A 17,923-nucleotide genomic window follows, 5' to 3' on the forward strand; every position below is an offset into this window, starting at 1 on the left:
TGTTACAGCATGAAACAATCGCAAGGTGTTTCCAAAATGATGTGATTCTTACATTCATTCAAATGGTCATCCACTGGACCAGATTATCTAATAAGTAGAACAAACCTATTTGGAGAAGAGCCCTAAAGTGAATATTTACACTCCAGTTTATACAATCCCTACCTCCCATTCCCCTAATTATCAAAATAAAGCCTGGATTCCTACTCATAATCCTGAGTTTTTGAAGGACACACAATGCTCGATAGTGGACATGAGGAGGAAAGGAGGTGGCCTGATGCGCGCCCCCGTATGTCGCACAGGAATTGGCTGAAGATGCAGGAATGACCGCTTGTCCCAACAGCTGAGTCAAGAGCAACAGATAGGATGAATAAAAACAGGAAGTCTCGCAATTTGAGCTTCAAAATAAAACGTCAGGTTAAAGAAAGTCCTTGAACTAATGCAAGGATGTTATGCCAAATATGTGCCCAAAAGTGTAAATATTGTAAGACCGTAGCCATATTCTCAAGGGACCCTAGTATTTTTTGGGTGGAAAATGTGCCTACCTCTGATGACTTAAGATAATTGTCATGTAGTGTTATACTTAAGGCTTTTTACTGAAAATATAACAGTGACATGTGATTTCTAACTCATTTCTGCCTGCACTCTCCCCTCCCTCTAATGCTATATATCGTCCTATAAACAATAAATGGTTTTATTTTGAAAACCCAGATTGAAACACTCAATTCCTGTGTTGGCCAGCTTCGCTGTATGGATGTAACATTGGAGAGAGTGGGAGAGAAAAGGAGCAAATGTGCGGCGGCGGAGTGGGAGGGAGGACAGTGAGTGCGCAAATAGGCAAGCAGGCACATCTGCAGCAGCGGCACAGCATCGTCCTGATCCTGATCTCCCGGGTCTTCAGCTGCCAATCCTCTCTGCGCGTCTCTGCTTGAGGTTTCACTGCCGGCTGAAGTGTCCAGAAGCCTCTGCCAACCATCAGCTCCCACCAAACACTTTCTCTGGAGCGCGGTTATTCTTAGCTCAGCGGCGAGAGACTGTCCTTCCGGTCCTTCTCTTATTTATCCCAGTTTCTTGAATATTTAATGGAAAATGGCGATCTGCGCGCAGTCGTACGGTGTTTTCTGTCTCTTCGCAATCCAAACTGTACTTATCATATGCGTCTCCACGCCGACGGACGGGACCCACCTCTTCCCCCAGCACTACACGTAAGTACCCTGCACCGTTTTGGGGGATAAACCGGGGTGCGGAGCGCGGAACTAGGACAGGTGGCCCCGCCGAGCCTGCACATGCAGCGGCGTTTACCTCGGAGCGAGAGGAGCTGTGCCCCTGATGTTCAAACACAGAAGACACAGTCTCTGATGTCGCGTTATGAATCTCGCTCTCATAAAGCCCGTGTTGTTATTGTTTTTGTGATGGCTGTGGCATTTAATACCCAAAGCCCTATGCAATTCGTCAACATGGGAACAGGCTACAAGGAGCATACACAGGTGCCACTGGCGAATAAACCAAGCGAACAATAATGTCTTTGAACAACAGTCATAGGGATAGAAATAAAAATGATGATAATAATACTCGACGTGTTGTTTCCCTGTCGTTGCATGGGGAAGAATATCCCATTTACGCATGAAAGATAGGTTGAGCTACAAAGAGGCTTGTCTAAAAAGTCCTCCACTGGATGCACACGCACCGTGAATATAATCTTGTCTATCCCACAGCAGGGTGCACTGGTGTTTTTACAGGATGAGTTTGATTCAGAGACTAAACCAATTAGTTAATGCAGCAGGAGCGCCAGGTCTTTAAACCTTCAGATGAAGCTCCTGTATTTAAAGTCGATCCTCACCAAACTTCAAATCAACTTGTTTAGAAACTTGTTCGTGGGACCTATGGAGCGATATAGCTCACATACTGATTTCTGGTAATTTTTTACAATGATCTCAAAGACATTAGTATTGTAGAAATACTTATAGTTGCCAATGCCAGTATCCCCGTGTTGTTTTATCCATGTGACCGCAGGCAGAGAAAATAGCTGAGCACCCAGCTGTGTGTAAACTATCGTTGGTCTCAGCGGGTAGCCTTCACCTGTTGGGAAATAGTGTTGCCATTATACATATTTGAATTTAAAAGGTTATTTCTACTAAAATACCAACAACATAATAGTTTCACCTTTAATGACACACGGATGCAGACCGAAACATCATCGTCAGCACGAGCAGTACTACTCACAATATTTAGCATCGGCGAACTATTATAACAATAATCTGCCTTTTTTTCCTATTTTTTAAGGTACCGTTCATTCGTTTGAAATTATTTTATAATACGTTTCTATACATTATGAATGCTTTAGGGTGCAACAGTTGCTCACTACTCCATGTCGTGATAATCTGATGCGAACATATAGCCTGTAGTTATTATTAGTCAGGTTCACAGAAAAGGAGAATCTAAATAATTCCTCTATGATTTATCCACTGGCTGATCTCTTTGTTATTCCTGATGGCCAAGGTGACTTTCAAAGGAAAATCACTTATGTTATATCATTGCTCAATGACTTAAAAGGACAATTAGCTGCATCATTGATTTGATCACTTGAGCACCATAAAGGAAAGTAATATGGATAGTTTCACTGACAAATTCCCATAGAATATGAAATTATATTTATTGTATTGAAATATATTTTTAGAATGTATCCCTGTAGTAAATGATAAAAATGGCCTTGTTTGTAATATTTCCTCCAAATACATCTCAAGTCACTTTATTTGAGATTAATAATTGTAAACCATTGTAAAATCAATGTTAATCTCATTAGATAAATTCATAGTCTAAAGCCTGTTGATCTATTTACCCCGTATTATATTCAGCCATCTCTTGTTTTTCAAATTGTGTTTGTGTCATCCACATCACTTTGCTATTTGTTAGAATTTCCCTGTTTCCTAAATTAAGCGTATGGGGAGCGGCTGTGGCGACTGCGTGTGTAGAAAGGCATGACACACACACACACACACACACACACACACACACACACACACACACACACACACACACCGGTTGGAGCATGCGTGTGTACCTGAGTAAATGTGTCCATAAGCGAGGGCAGAATGTAATTTTCATTTTTAATGTAGCTTGGATTGCTGTGTTTGTGTGTGTATAGTATTGTGTATGTGGCAGTAGAAAATGTTTGCATTCGGGAAATGATTTCCATATTTCTAAATTATGTGGAGGAAACATGTTTCTATAACTGCTATCTAACTGTACACTATTCTTAAAGTATTTTAAAAATATCATTACTAAGCAGAGTCTATATACAATTCAGAGCCTTTTCCTCCAATTTTATTTATTTCCCAACATACAAAAATAGTTACCTTTTTCCCTAGAGATATTTCAGCATTGCATTTGGATCCATTTCAGCAGAATGAACATGGTGATGATGTATATCTGACACACAGGTCATCTGCCAAAACTCATTACATTACATGTTACCCATTATGTTAACCTTAAATAAATCAAAAACACAGGAGGCACATAGTAAAGTTTTAATACTATGTCAGAAGAAGAGCCAGAGAGCATCAGTGGGCTTTCATATAGTGTTCATTGAAAACTCAGTTTTTAAGAGAGATCACAGCTTTCAAAACATGGGGTCTCTAAGCATTCATTATAAATCAGGCCTCAGTAGTGGACATCATTTATTTATCAAGCATCTCCTCCTATAATCGCTGAATGCAGAGTTCTGAACATTTGGGAGTGTGAAATATTTGTCTCCTTTGATTTACAATTAGTCCAACATTAATCTCAAGTCAATATATGATGTTTTACATAACAGCATTAAATGATTTTGGGGCAACTATGTGGTTTTTCCTGATACTGATCTGTTGTGTAAAGGCTAACATGTTGACTTCTGCTGGCTGTCACTGGATAGGTATTGTGCATTTTGAAGTGGGTTATTGATTACACTTGATGTACATAATGAAATGGATTTAGAAAATGCAAACACCAGGAACGAAGAGTGACAAGGCCAATTTGTGCAAAGCGTGTCTGTATAGCCTGTACATGTTTAAATGTAATACACTTATGCTAAAGCAACATTAATATTCTTCATCACCATATTGTGTAACAGTTTGCACTTGCCAATAACTGCTGATTTTTTAAAGATTATTGGCTTGCTCAAAAAGTAACTCAATCTCCATAAACCCTAAATGTTAAAACTTTACAGTAGAAATGTTTACAGCCTGGTACAAAAAACGATTTTGGTCTCTGAACCTCAACCAATTGTATACAACTCGGTTTTTAAATTATATTAGGGCTTAAGGGTATGCATAATTAAGGGAGTGGTCACATTGAGTGACAGGTGGGTTTCCTCACAGCTCACCTGGGCTTGCCTCAGCTCCACCTCTTTGTCCATTTTGGATTAGCCATGATATTAGGCAGAGTCAGCACTGCCAACATGACGATGGCCACACCACTCACTTATGGCTTCATAACCGCTGTCAGGAATCCTATAGGTGACGTCATGAAGACTCTATCCAAATGTTATACACTATGTAGTTGTAGCAGAGTAAACTGAACAGGCTTTACAAATAATTTTCTCAACCATCAAGCCACATTATAGACAACATCATCCGTCCTCAGTTTAGATTTAATGTGGCATGAAAACAGTTATACCCCATTATCAATTCAATCTGATTGGTTTGGTCAAAGTTGTGCTGCTTGACTTCACCACGATTACCCATCCCAACGGTATATGTGCATTTACATATACTTACAATAAAAGACATAACGTAGGACCCCCTTTCTGCATGTCATTCTATCATATTTAAATGATGATATACTGTGTATTGTGTGTGTGTGTGTGTGTAGACTAATGAAGTTGCGTAAGAAGTCTGCCTGGCTTGGGGCAGAAGTAATGTCCCTCACTGTTAGTATCACTGCTCAGCTTTGCTCTCACTGTAAGCTTGTTTTCATTTCGTATTGAGGTGACCTTTTCATATTCAGAAGCTCTCCCCAGCGGTCCCTCTCTGCATCGTCCTGTTTGAGGCCTTCTTGCTTGCTTTTAATCTCTTACCCTATAAACACAGCCTGTGTGCACTTGCCTGGCGTGTTTGCTCTGCTGTTACTCTCCTGATGAGCCCCAGCTCTGGCTTTCTGAATAAGGCGAGCCCTGTCACTACTTGCACGATTTGTACAATTTAATAAATCTGTCTTCCCCCTTGTCTTCTGAGCAAATCTGACATTTAAGGATGACATTTCTTTCAGTCATCATATTAAAAGACAAACGACTGTTGTGTTGTTGATGCTAGTGATTAGCTATCTGCAGGCTGCTGAAAGGAAAAGGTTGGCATGAAGTCAGTGGTTGGCTTGCAAATTCGTGACGGAATTTATATATCTGATTGCTGAAAGACAAGCTTTCCTTATGTTTTCTTTTTTGTGACACTTTCTCGTGGCCATGCACATGGATTGTTCATCTTGTATCCAGGTATCCAAGACATTTTGTGAAAATCTTGATCCATTAAGGCATTTGTTGCTTGCTGGGAGTTCTGCAGTGATGAGCCCTAGCCGTTTGATCTCTTAATTCCAAACTTGGCTCTGTCTTACGCAGATCAGCTCCTGCTTAGGGTGCGTTTCTGTCAGACTTAAGCAGTTTTTATCGCAGAGCAACTGATCCCAGCCCAGCCAAGTCAGGCATGTTCGCTGCGAGTCCTGCCAGGGCTGACCAGATATATGATGACGAACCCAGACAGTAGGTGTGGTAGGACAGGGATGCATCGAGATAGTGAGTTGTAAAACATGGAAAGTATGGCAGTTTTACAATCGAGATGCACAGAGATATGGGGAGACTCTTTCTGACACCATCTAACTACCACTTTCACTCACATCCAATGGCAGAGAAACAAATGATGATGATATGTTCAGGTAATCAAGGCATGAAGATTTAAAGTGTCTAATTTTATTTTCCAGAATGATTCACTGGGCAGGACGCATCGAGAAGGAGCTGGAAAAGGTTCTGCAGCACGTCACCGGAACTCAGCAGATGAGATCGGTAAGTTGACGTCACGTTTGCATGTGACGCAGCACTTTTTACTGAATTATTAATAAGTGAGTTTTCACAACATAAGCTCCCATGTGTGTCTGTGGGGTAATGGGTTTGAATGAGCACTGCAAAAACATTTTGATCTAATAAAGACATTACGTTTTAGGACTTAAGTGTATCCTATGTGATCATTTAGAAATCAGAAATAAATGTACTTTTTCCCCATTGTAAATCAGTTTGTTTGATTAAAGAACTTTCTTGATTATTGATTTTCCATTTGATTGACCTTCTTCAATCATGTAAACATTTATATATCAGTGAAGATACACTAGACGAAAGGTATTTTTAGCTAATGAACACACTGTTTTCACTGGTTTAAAGAAGATTTTAAATGTATAACTCTAAATGATACATTTAGGGTAATGTGGTGTTGATTGTTTGCGTCTGTGTCCTGGTATGAGGCTGTGTGTAACACGTGTCTGTCTGTGGTAGAGCAGATGGTCGAGCAGAGTGTGATTGACACTCTTTCATCATATTTCCGCCGTGTCCGCATGTTCAACGTGCTTCCAGGGTTTGTAATGCACCCTGAGATAAATGCTTCATTATTGCTGTTTGGGTGAGTGCGATTCATCCAGCCGGTAGGTGCCTGTGGCGGCTTTGATGCTAGCAGTAACAGGGGTTAGTGTGATGGCTGTTAGTGTGCTGGCGACATTGATGGATCCCAGAGAGCAGGAAGTGAGTTGACAGCGATCGTGCTGGAGTAAAGGTTAGTGACCAGTGGTGGATATCAGGCAGACACTCAGACTGCACGACAGAGATGGGCTGATTTTTTTTTTTTTGCACTCGTCCAGTGTAAACAAATCAAAACAGAGAATGTTTGCCCATCAAAATATTTGCCTTTCAGAGTTGTTTCAGTAATGTCTCAGTATTCCCACTGTGCAATGTGGACTTTTAAATGGCAGGAGACTTCTAACGCAATGTTACACAGTTTTTTAAAGTATCTTCTGAATGTAATGTCACCAACTTTGAAAAACTATTTTTGATTTACGCTTGGTAACAATACATTTTAAGAGTTTATTCAGGGTTTAAGAGCGTAACAGGTAGGAGTATTTTCTCTCATATAGCCAAAACTTGGAGAGGCGTGGTTTTCTCTACTTATGTTTAATTCACTTTGCATATATTTTGGTAGTGATCATTCTCATATTAAGGGACTGCAACTTTTTTTCTGTTTCCAATTACTCTGATTCATCTTTTCTTGATACACTAATTTATCATATTTGTTTTATAAAATGCTAGAAAATAGGGAAAATAGTATCAGAAATTCCTGAAGCCCAATTGCTGCCATCAGATTGCTTGCTGTGTCTGACCAACAGTAAAAAAAACAATATATATTACATTTATTATGCCATAAGACAAGGAAAATGATCAAATACTGGTAATCCTGAACTTTGAAATGTTTGGTATTTTTGCTTGAAAAAAGTGTCTTCAATCCTGCCAGTGGAGTAATTTAATAGCTATGTTATTACTGTATGTATGGATTACATATATGTTATGGTGTCTCTTAGCTGCTTGTGGTAAAACTTGGATGTACTTAGTAAACTAAGGTTGAGATGTGATGTTGACATGATGTTAAGTACTAATTGAGTCTACATGTTGGAGTCTGCTCTCTGAGCCAAACCCAGTCAAGCCATTAGCACTAAATAGTATTACGTTCATCCCAGTTATGTCTCGTGCAGGATGCCCATATGGCTGTGTGTGCATGTGCGTGCATGTGTGTGCTGGCCTGACAGTGTGCGCAGAGCGGGTGTGAGAACATTTATCATGGCCCCAAACAGGAGTCGTCACAGGGTGTGCTAAATGGCCCAGCATGCCTAGAAAAGCCATTTTCTAAATGGATGCCTCTCTCTATACGTGTATCTGATAGAAATCTTCCCAGGGCTATGCCGGCTGGTAACAAGATTGCCTCCCTCTGCGCCCCCCTTCCTCTTCATGCGCAGTTTATTCTCACAGACAAAAAAAAGTGTGTGCAAATTATTTTGGAGTTTGTCTTACATGGAAGGAGACAGGGAAGTACGTTTATTATAATGTGGTCTGTTCAGTTCCTCTTGTAGAGATTGAATTTTTTTTGACAAGCAAGGTAGGAGCTGAACTGAAAGGCCAAGACAGGGCCGCACAAACATAGCTGAATATGTTTGGAATTGGTCAACTTAAGAAACAACACATACAATGTTTTGATGTGTTTTACTTTGAAGCCTCTCAAAAGATAAATAAAACTCAAGGTATTAAAATGTTAAAATCACATTCTTACAGTATATATTCTGCCCTGGGTTTGGTCAAGATGTTATTCTTCCCCGGGGGAGTGAAAGGAAGATAGAGGGTGAGTGATGTATCGGAGGAGTTGAAAGTTTCCAATGGAAGAGTGTGGTGTGCGGATAGACAAGGAGAGTGGGCGGCATTCAGAGCGGAGGAGGGAGGGGGGGCTTCGAGAGAGATAGGATGAAGTATGGCTTGACAATTGAGATGGATGTTCAGGCGGTTTTGTGTGTTTATATTTAGAGTCAAACTACTTAAGATGGATGAAATGATCGAGAAGAAGGACGGGAATTTGTACATTTAAATGTGAGCAGACGGATGCTGTTTATAGTCCTTATCCTCCTCATTATCCTGTGTGCTGCTGCGTTTGATGTGTTACAGTACGTGGTGATGAGAGGCGGCGGTGGACACTGGCATTGTTTCCTTATCCTCAGGCTTATTCAGAACAGTTTTAATAGGCACACATGAGCAGCGGCCTACACCCACACACTGTCATTACAGCGATTTGATGATTTATCAAAGATACAGGCAGATATTATTACTATGTACATATTTAGACACCAGGTGGTCACATGTTCACTGTACCTACTGTAGCTTATTAATAATAAAAAAAAATGCTCTTCTTCCCGTGGTGGAACATGTGTTTGGATAGTAAAAGTAGCAGATTCTTTTTGTCTTTTTAATGTGAAATACAGAGGTTTTATCAGCTAAATCTGCTGAAAGTTATAAAAGTAAAACTACTCATTCTTGAGCAGAACAGCTCCTGTAACTGGTAAATGAATTTAATGAAACTATTACATTCCCACGTTAGTTGCATTTTACTGTTGTACTGTATCTGGTCAAAGTGGAGCTGGTTTAAACTACTTACCTTCTACAGGTGGTAGTTAGTCCAGTGCTTTCCAACTTCAGGTTCAGGCCTCCGCCATTGTGTCACAAGATACATTTGAAGGGTCATGTGATGATTAAAGGTGTTCCGTGAGATATTGGATAAGATGACCTTTTTCGGCCATGACATTCATTTAAATGAATCGCACTAAAGTTTAAAGGGGAAATCTCTTTTTGCTGGAACAACTAAAACCCTCTTAGACATTTGAAACATGACATGCTGCTTTTATGTAGGAGTCATAAGCCAGAAAGTCTTGGGACCTGTGGTTAATTTTTAACAATACATTTAAGTAGGGTGGTAGAATAAGAAAATTAAGGAATGATCTGAAGTTGAACACAAGTGAAGCCTCATTTTCTACAGCGTGATACGGCACAGATCAATTGTTTTGTTTTGTTTTCCATCAAAAGTTGTGGACAGTACCTCTTTTTTAGCTCCATCTCAGTTGCGTTTCCAAGAATGCTTAACCAATACTAGAAGGTGAAGGGAAAACACTGCAGACCATGGTTTGGTCAAGTATGTCATGTAATGTAATTCACAGGGTACTATCGTCATTAGAAAATGAAATGAAAAAGCACCTCGTACCATAGGTGAGTTGATAGAGCCTCACGATGCAGTGGAGATTAGGCACCAAATGTTCTAACTTGCAAAGAGCTCAGCTTCAATTAAGCAGGCTTCTCATATGACGATGCCATGCAACATATGTTGAACTCTTTCTAATTCATTTCAATAAGAAGAGTCTAATCAGCATGAATAATTGAGCCTGGTGCACATGACTGCTCCTGAACCCCCCGCCTCAGACCGACACTCTGACGATCTGTCTGCCGAGCCTCCACACCCTCTGCTTCTGCTGTTAGCTGCTCTTGATTACTGGAAACCTGAGAATGATGCACACCCAGATCAATATACTCACACATAAAGCAGGGAGGGATAGCCTGAGTGCATATTAACAGGGGTGGGATTCATCTAGTTTTTATGAGTTTTCATCTTTTACTCGACCAGGTATGTTTTTTTGCTCTTCCTCTTTCACTTTTGCCCTTCACTCTGTGTGGTCAACACAGACCAGGCGGCCTGCCGACCTCCTGCTGGCTGCAGGTTTATCTCGCTTCAACACAGACCTCCTTACCTCCTTAGTGTGCATGCTCATGAATGTGTTTGTCTGCAGGAAGTTTTTTTCTCACATTTACTTCCCTGAAGCCTCTGGTTCAATTTGAACCCTTATGACTTGACGGAGACGTTGTATGCATGCGGAACACAATTCCAAAATTCTCTCGTACTTCTGCAAACCTCCTCCTGCTTCTTATAAAAAGAAGGTTGCTCTCGGCCAAAACAGCCAGCCCCAACAAACAGATATCTCTACAAAGTGCACTGCTGGATTTACTCACTATCGCTGACTACAGAAATTTCCAATAATCTGTCTCAAATGCCCAGCGCTACACCAGACATCACCCCTGCTCTCACTCCACAAACCCCCCCTCACTTTGTAGAGCTGATGTCAGCTTCACCCCCCCCTCTCTCAGTTTGCTGATCCATGAGTGATGATAGTGTAAGGGCTGATCAGGGTCATTTGTTTCGTGATTTAAAAGCCCCTTCCACGTTTAGACAGTTTACAGGAAGAGTTGAACGTCCCTCCTCCCAACACAAGAAGTTACCTTTAAAGGAGAGAGAGCTCCTCTCCCCCTCCCAGTTCACCCCCCCTCCCCTTCATCTTCTGGCCTGGACCTTACACAACAGCAGCTTGTTATCTGGCTGTGTGAAACATCACAGGCTATTTCTGCCGGATAGATAGTTTACTCTACGGCTCCGGTTTCTCTCCAGCCGGCTCATCTTAAGTGTCCCTCTGCCATTGTGTAGCACACATTAACACATGGCTCGGTTTACCCTTATTGAGGTCTTTATGTTAACATTACTGAAACATAATTACTAGTATTTTAGCACATCTACTGCGGTAAACCACCAACTAATACCAACAAAACAGTGTTGCCTTTTAGGGACTAAGCGTAGCTGTTTACTTACAGATTCTTTTCAAAAGATAATGTATGCATCTGCAACCTTTACAATCTGTTGTTGATCATGTGCATCAAGGCACTTGATATACAACTCTTGAAGCATAATTTCCACACAAACACTTCAATTATAACTGATTAAAATGTGTCAGATTATGCGGTTATTGGCTAGGTTAGGTCTGAGGTTGTTTGGAGAAAACAAAAAAAAGTTTTAAAAAAGTGTCTTAATCCTGAGATTTACAGCAGAAATATGACATTCATTTTACAAAGTAATCTAGCACCAAATGCGCTTGCATGTATTTGCCAACACATATCCTTCCAAGATTACACCACTGTGTGATTTTCGCAGAATTGCCTAACACAGTCTGAACATGACTCTTAAGAATAGTCAGCTCTAATTGTGATGTAAGAACATCTGTCTAGCTTTCTATCCATTTGTCTGTTTTCATGATGGAACTGTCCAATAAACCTTGCTGCAAACTAATGCAGACTTCCCATGAGCCATTCGAAGTAAACGGGTTGATCAGGGCCATGAGATCTTTGACTTGGTCTGTTAGCTAGCAACTTTTCTTTTGTTTGTTACCCTTGCTCATATATCTCTGTTTGTGTGTCAACTCTAGCTTTAACTGTATTTACCCCAAACAAAAACACAAACAAAATGACTGTGTTCATTTGAGGCTCATAATCCCAGTGGTAATCTGAACGTTATGCAGGTTAAGAGCTGGTCAGCATTACTCCAAGGCCCAGACTCCCCCGGGCTGACAGGAGAGCAGAAACGTATGCTATTTGTTTTTTTCACTTTTCTTTTATTGGTTTTCTGACACCGGGGAAGGTTACACGGATTCTTCAGCTCCCCGGGTTGATGACCTGCCACTTGTGTGCGGTGTTTAAATAAATGAAAATACATATATCTGCAGAGTGCAGCCCTGCATGCAGATATCCCCGGGTTGGTGTTAGAAGGAATTACTTGAAAAAGCTTAGCAGTAAAAATGCGACGGTATAGAAAAAGTAGACCCAGATCATACATTGTCAGTGCCTTGTCTCCAGTTTATTCTGTTTGTTTTTTAATTTGTTTCCATAACTGTTACTGATATTTTGCCCAACACATAGAGAAGTTTTGTGGTGCTTAACCATCTCAAAACATACACATTTGTAACAGATTTATTTTTTAATTTAAATCTGCTAATCTTATAAAGACTCATATTTCTCAACAATCCCAAACAAATAATTGATGTAGGTATGGTTCTGTTAATTTGCTAATATATCATATTTTATTTTGAAACTGTCAGAAAATGTCTGTTGCTAAATCTGTATATGATCTCTTTGGTCAAAAATAACATTAAATAGTATTGTGCAAACGTAAATGAAACCTCACATCATGACGTGTTCAAATGTATATCTTAAAATGTTGATTTTGGCAGGACACAGCTGAAGGAGATAATTTAACATAAAAGTGATATTATTGGTTGAATTATGACCTATAAAACTTCCACAACACTAGCTTTTGTAGTTTTCTTTTAGTTTTTTATTATCATTGTGCTATCAATTTGAGTACCCAGAATCCTGGATTCACTATTGGAATCAACCACTTAATGTCTGGTATCGTGACCGCATTATTCCTAGGCGTACGTGCCTTGAAACAAATAGTTTGTTTTTACCTTCCAGGATTTCGCTGCTCAGTCTCAGAGTAAAGCCTGCTGCCTAAAATCAATAATGAAGGCTTTATAGACACAGTGCAACATGGTGCCTTGTGCTCGCTTTGTGTGCAGAGTTTAACATCTTCCCTGGACACATTTTAAAACATGTTGCAGTACTGTATATCACAGGGCATGTGCTTGTTCATTCCAGTGAAGTAAATTACCAGGATGGAGCTGTAAAGGCCCACTGGAGGAAAACAACCCCTTTAGTGTCAGCACTGAACAAACGGAGATGGTCAGAGTGTCTGAATCTCGCTGAAATTCGCTGTGGTGCATTTGGGGGTTGTATTTGAGTACCTAATTGTTGTTTGATCATTTCAAAGCAAACAAAAAGCAGATGCTTTCATGCTACTAGTGGCTTTTTGGGAAGGAAAGAAAGCCTTGCACTTGTTTAAAGAAAGACAATATAGCATTATGTGTCAAAATAGGATTAGAGGTCTGCTAAAGCTCCAGCCCTGTCAGAGGAAGATGCTTTATTGTGCCGACGCTGCAAATCTTTTCTCCTTGTCTCTGTACACTTTTATTTGCAGAGCGTGTGTGCGCAGGCTTGTGTAATTTTCAGTCGTCTTCTGTTTGATGTTTCAGAGAGCACATGACGTGTCTTTGGTACTATCTGTGCTTGACAGAGAGAAAAAAAGCAGGTACAGTTCCCCGAGTGGGTTGCACTGGTAATGTGGAGTGGCGTGATGCCCTAGAAAATGCCAGGTGTGAAGTGCTTTATTCATTCCACTGCAGAGGGAGTGCTTCTCTATGTGTGAAGTGGTAGGTGCGCCGTTTATTTTCCATTGTGAGCAAAATGTGTGTTTTTATTTTTTACCGACTGTTTGTGTGTGCGCATGTGAGAGAGTTAGGGTCTCCGATGTTCTGTCCTCTTCTTCTTCTCTTCCTCCTCCACCTGCACTGGTCTTTGATTGCTTGGTCACACTTCTGAATAACTTTAATTGGCTTGCCTCAGCAGTGGGTGGTTTTCAAGCGCCAAGGTACTCTGGAAGTCCTAGAAAAGCTTTTTCATGTTTGATCATGTAGGCAGTAAGGACTCTCTACTGCCACCCGAGAGAGGGGTCTTCAGAAACCACCTACATCTTTTAAATTCTGCAGATAGTAATGTCTTCTGCCTTGTTCTCGGTAAAACCAGGAGGAGCAGCTCCCCCCTCTCTCCACAGTCTATCCTCCCTCTTCTTTGGCTTCCAACTACACTCTCTACCTTGGCCCTTTTCCCGGGAGTTCATTGTTTGATGGGATTTGTGCTCTACCACTACAATTGTTCGGTACACATAAAGCAGTGCATCTGCATTCATGCTCACATATATTTGCAAATATAAACAGTTCATCCATTCAGTATACCAACCGTATTCTCGAAATTAACATTTTTGAGAAATATTTTTTTAAATAATAATAATGATTAAGATATTGTCAGCCCCACTGCAAAATCTAACTTTTTTAAGATCTGAATGTAGAACATATTGTAATGTTTAAACATGCAAACCATTTGGTTAATGTTGAGGAAAATATTATGGTCTTGGGTTAAAAGTTTAAAGTACATTTAAACACAAGACAGGCGGTGTAGTCCCTGAACCAGAGTGCCCCTTGTTTTCTGAACCTAACCACACACAGGACTCAGGATGTGAACTTCCACATCTGCCTCCCTGCAAGATCACGTGTGGTACAAGATAAAAGCCCTTTACTTAAAGACAACAAAACACATTGCCAGTGAACATGCATTAATCCAGCCATTAACTGGGTTTCCCTCAAAACAGACCAAACTAAACTGGTTGTACAGAATCCTATTTTCAGTTGAAATACACATGTAATGCATAAACGTACAGGAAATACTTTGTGAATTAATTCCAGTATTCATTGTACTGATACAATCACAACTCATTAGACAAGGACATGTCACCCCGTTGCTCTTTCACCTTCCAAACTTGATAACCTAAAATATAACATTAATGCAGGCAGGTATACAATATTGGTGCAGCTAAAAGCAGGGTGTACGGAGAGCCTGAAACTCACAATCACAAGTTACATTGATTAGAGCCAAAGAGAGTATCATTGCCTTCTGTATGTGTTATTTCACAGTCAAATTGAAAGATAATGAAAAATGTTTCCAATCCCCAAACCAATATTACAGTTGACTTTATCACTGTTTATCACTTGTATACTCATCAAACTGTTAAGGAACATTCCCTCGATCCAGCATGCTGTTAATGCTGCGGTGTTATTTTAATAATAGCTTCACTTTCAAATAGATTTAAAAGTGTGCTAACACAAAACAAATCAATGATTAATGGTTATATAAGCTCATTGTTTACATTCATGGAATAGTTGGCTCTGTATAATTGGCCAGACCTATAGCTTAACAGCTTGTAAACTGAAATCCAAGTACAGCGTTTGTTTATTTAGAATTCTGGCACTCAGACTGACTTCTTGTTTACTTTATTTGTCATTTTAGCTGTGGTGGTCCATTGCTTCAGTTATATATGACATTGATTTTTAAATTTGCAATAGCTCTATAATTACTGTCACTCAGAATGCATTTGTAAATAACATAGTCAGTCTAATGAAGTCACGCTAAATGCATATTGAAATTAATAACTATAAAGGTGTAATTTAGAAGACTGCGGAATTGTAGGAATGCGTAAATCAATCGAGGGTTGGTGATTTTTTTTTGTGCTATTTTACCGACTACTGAGAACTGAAATAATCTGATATGTTCAAATTTCAGTCTGACTTTTATTGCTGTAAAGCTGCAGAATCTGCTTTACATAGGTATTGTGTGTGTAAGCCAGCAGTCTGTTTTTGCCTACAGGCAGCTTAGCTTGTCGTGTGGATGGCATGTGAGTGAAAATCCTGAAGGGAGCAATGGATTAAAGACTCCCTGACACACTAAAGTTGAGTTTGCATTGGTGTTTTTTGGCACTTTACAGTATGTGATACGAGCTGAGGTATATCCTGTGTTTGGATTCATGTGGTTGCCAGAGTTTTCCCTTGAGTTTTTCGGTGTGATGATTTCAACACGTGTCTATGCGCGCACGGCCGTGTATGTGGGCACAGGAGTGTGTTTGTGTGAACTGTGGACCATCAGCCCATTTCACACACAGACAGACATCAAAGGCAGTTTGAATTAACCCTGCGTGTCGGGGCCACTCTGCATGCCATCCTCAATTTCACATCTCTGCCGCTCCAGCAGCACCAAACTTACATGTCCATTCATATTGAAATGATCGGATGGAGTTTTGCCATGCACCGAATCGCCATCCCTCGCTGAGAAAAGATAAAACATCAAAAGAGCAGAAATATTCCGATGTGTTTGCATGTGGTGAAGCTGTGAGTGTCGTCGGAGGTGTAGTCGAAGGTGTTCTGTGTCTTTGAGAAAGTGTGGGCAAAGTGCAGGTATCATCTTTTTCTCATTAAAACAGGTCAATTGTGTTTCCATCACAGCTCCCCTTCTTCATGATTAGACACTGCAGAAATGATGTCATGGTCTCATACACACACACACACACACACACACACACACACACACACACACACACACACACACACACACACACACACACACACACACACACACACACACACACACACACACAGGTTCACACATCAAAGCATATGTGCCTCACCTCTTTTAACTCACTTTTAAATCCATAACAGGAAGCGGTGGCCTCACTATAATGTTTGCGTATGTGTCCAAAATGTGGTTTTAGATTGTTTTGATTGGATAACATTACCTTTCCCTTTACCTCCAAACACTCATTTTCACCTCACCCTGGCAGCTAATTTAATTTTATATTGTATTTATTGATCTGGCCAACTTCAATTTCCTGCAGCGGCATGATACTGTTGTTCAATGAAAGCGATAATGTAGATGAACAGGCGGCGATGGCGATGCTGGAAATGGAGATGAAGAACGTGATGATGATCATTTCTGCGGGTGATTGTGATTGCGATGAGTCGTACGCTGATTAGAGCGTTGTCTGGAGAAGGCTGGTGTCGCTTGCTGTGTAGGTGAAGCCATCAGCGGCACTGTGTATTTTTAATATCTACTAGCCATCAGTACGCCGCCATGACAGCTAATCAGTAAACACATTCATATCTCATTAATCTGGCCTCTCCCCTCTCCTCCTCCCGATGGCCCCTTATTGTCTCTAGAGGTTGTTCAGTAATCTGGTGAGACCTTCCCCCATCCCACTGTGTTACCTTCACCCCCCCCCCACACACGCACGCGCTCTTATGCTTAAAAGTACTATAGCAGGAAGTATTTTCTCATCGTTATTTAGAATACTTTTCCTCAGTCTATGAAAGTTGTCATTGACATCCAAATACACCTACAGTACGTACTGTATGCATGCACCCTGGCTCTTGTTTACATATTGTATTTGCACTCTAACTGCTGGGTGAGTTTATAACACATACATACAAGTAGATGATCTTTAGAAATAAAAAACACCTAATATTTTAAAAGCTGTCTTTTTTTTTTATGTGACGGATGTAATGTGTTTGTTATGTCTGGGATATGAGTGGGTGTATTTAAGTGTATAAGAAAATACCTTGTTTATCCTAGACCAGGGGTGTCCAAACTACAGACCGCGGACCATTTTGAATCGGCCCTCAGCAAATTAAAAAAAGTATAATGTAATACGGCCCACAAATGAAACTTGTCTTATATTGTACTTCTTAAATATATATGTAAAAAATATATTACACAGTAGTATTCATGTGTTAATAAGCCCACTTTTCAAATACATTCAGTCAATTCAAGTTGGGAACATTTTCTAACAAATCTTAGTTGATAAGAAAAAAGGCCCAATAACTTCTTTACCTAACAAGCTTGAAATATACCCTTCATATTTCCTCTTATAAGCAAACTGAGGCTTCTGTTTTAGGGAATGATGTGCATGTTTTAGGGAATGATGCACATCAATTCTGCTTTGAAAACTGTTTACCTTCTGCTCTGGACTATGCTAGTAGCCTATTGTAAGTAGACCTTTAAGTGGAGATGTTTGAC

The 17,923-nt window shown here is 40.2% G+C and overlaps 1 protein-coding gene across 1 annotated transcript in view; it reads left to right on the forward strand.

Annotated features, from left to right (window-relative positions):
- Positions 1 to 829: 829 nt before the first annotated feature.
- The window catches only part of cacna2d2a (calcium channel, voltage-dependent, alpha 2/delta subunit 2a), a 137,024-nt gene continuing 119,930 nt past the window's right edge, over positions 830 to 17,923 (forward strand). Inside the window, exons 1-2 of the mRNA XM_034138753.1 lie at positions 830 to 1,202; positions 5,944 to 6,025. Of these exons, the coding sequence (XP_033994644.1) occupies positions 1,087 to 1,202; positions 5,944 to 6,025 (198 nt within the window). The 5' untranslated portion in view covers positions 830 to 1,086. The remainder of the gene's footprint in view (positions 1,203 to 5,943; positions 6,026 to 17,923) is intronic.

This window comes from Trematomus bernacchii, unplaced genomic scaffold, assembly GCF_902827165.1.
Source record: "Trematomus bernacchii unplaced genomic scaffold, fTreBer1.1, whole genome shotgun sequence".
NCBI lineage: Eukaryota > Metazoa > Chordata > Actinopteri > Perciformes > Nototheniidae > Trematomus > Trematomus bernacchii.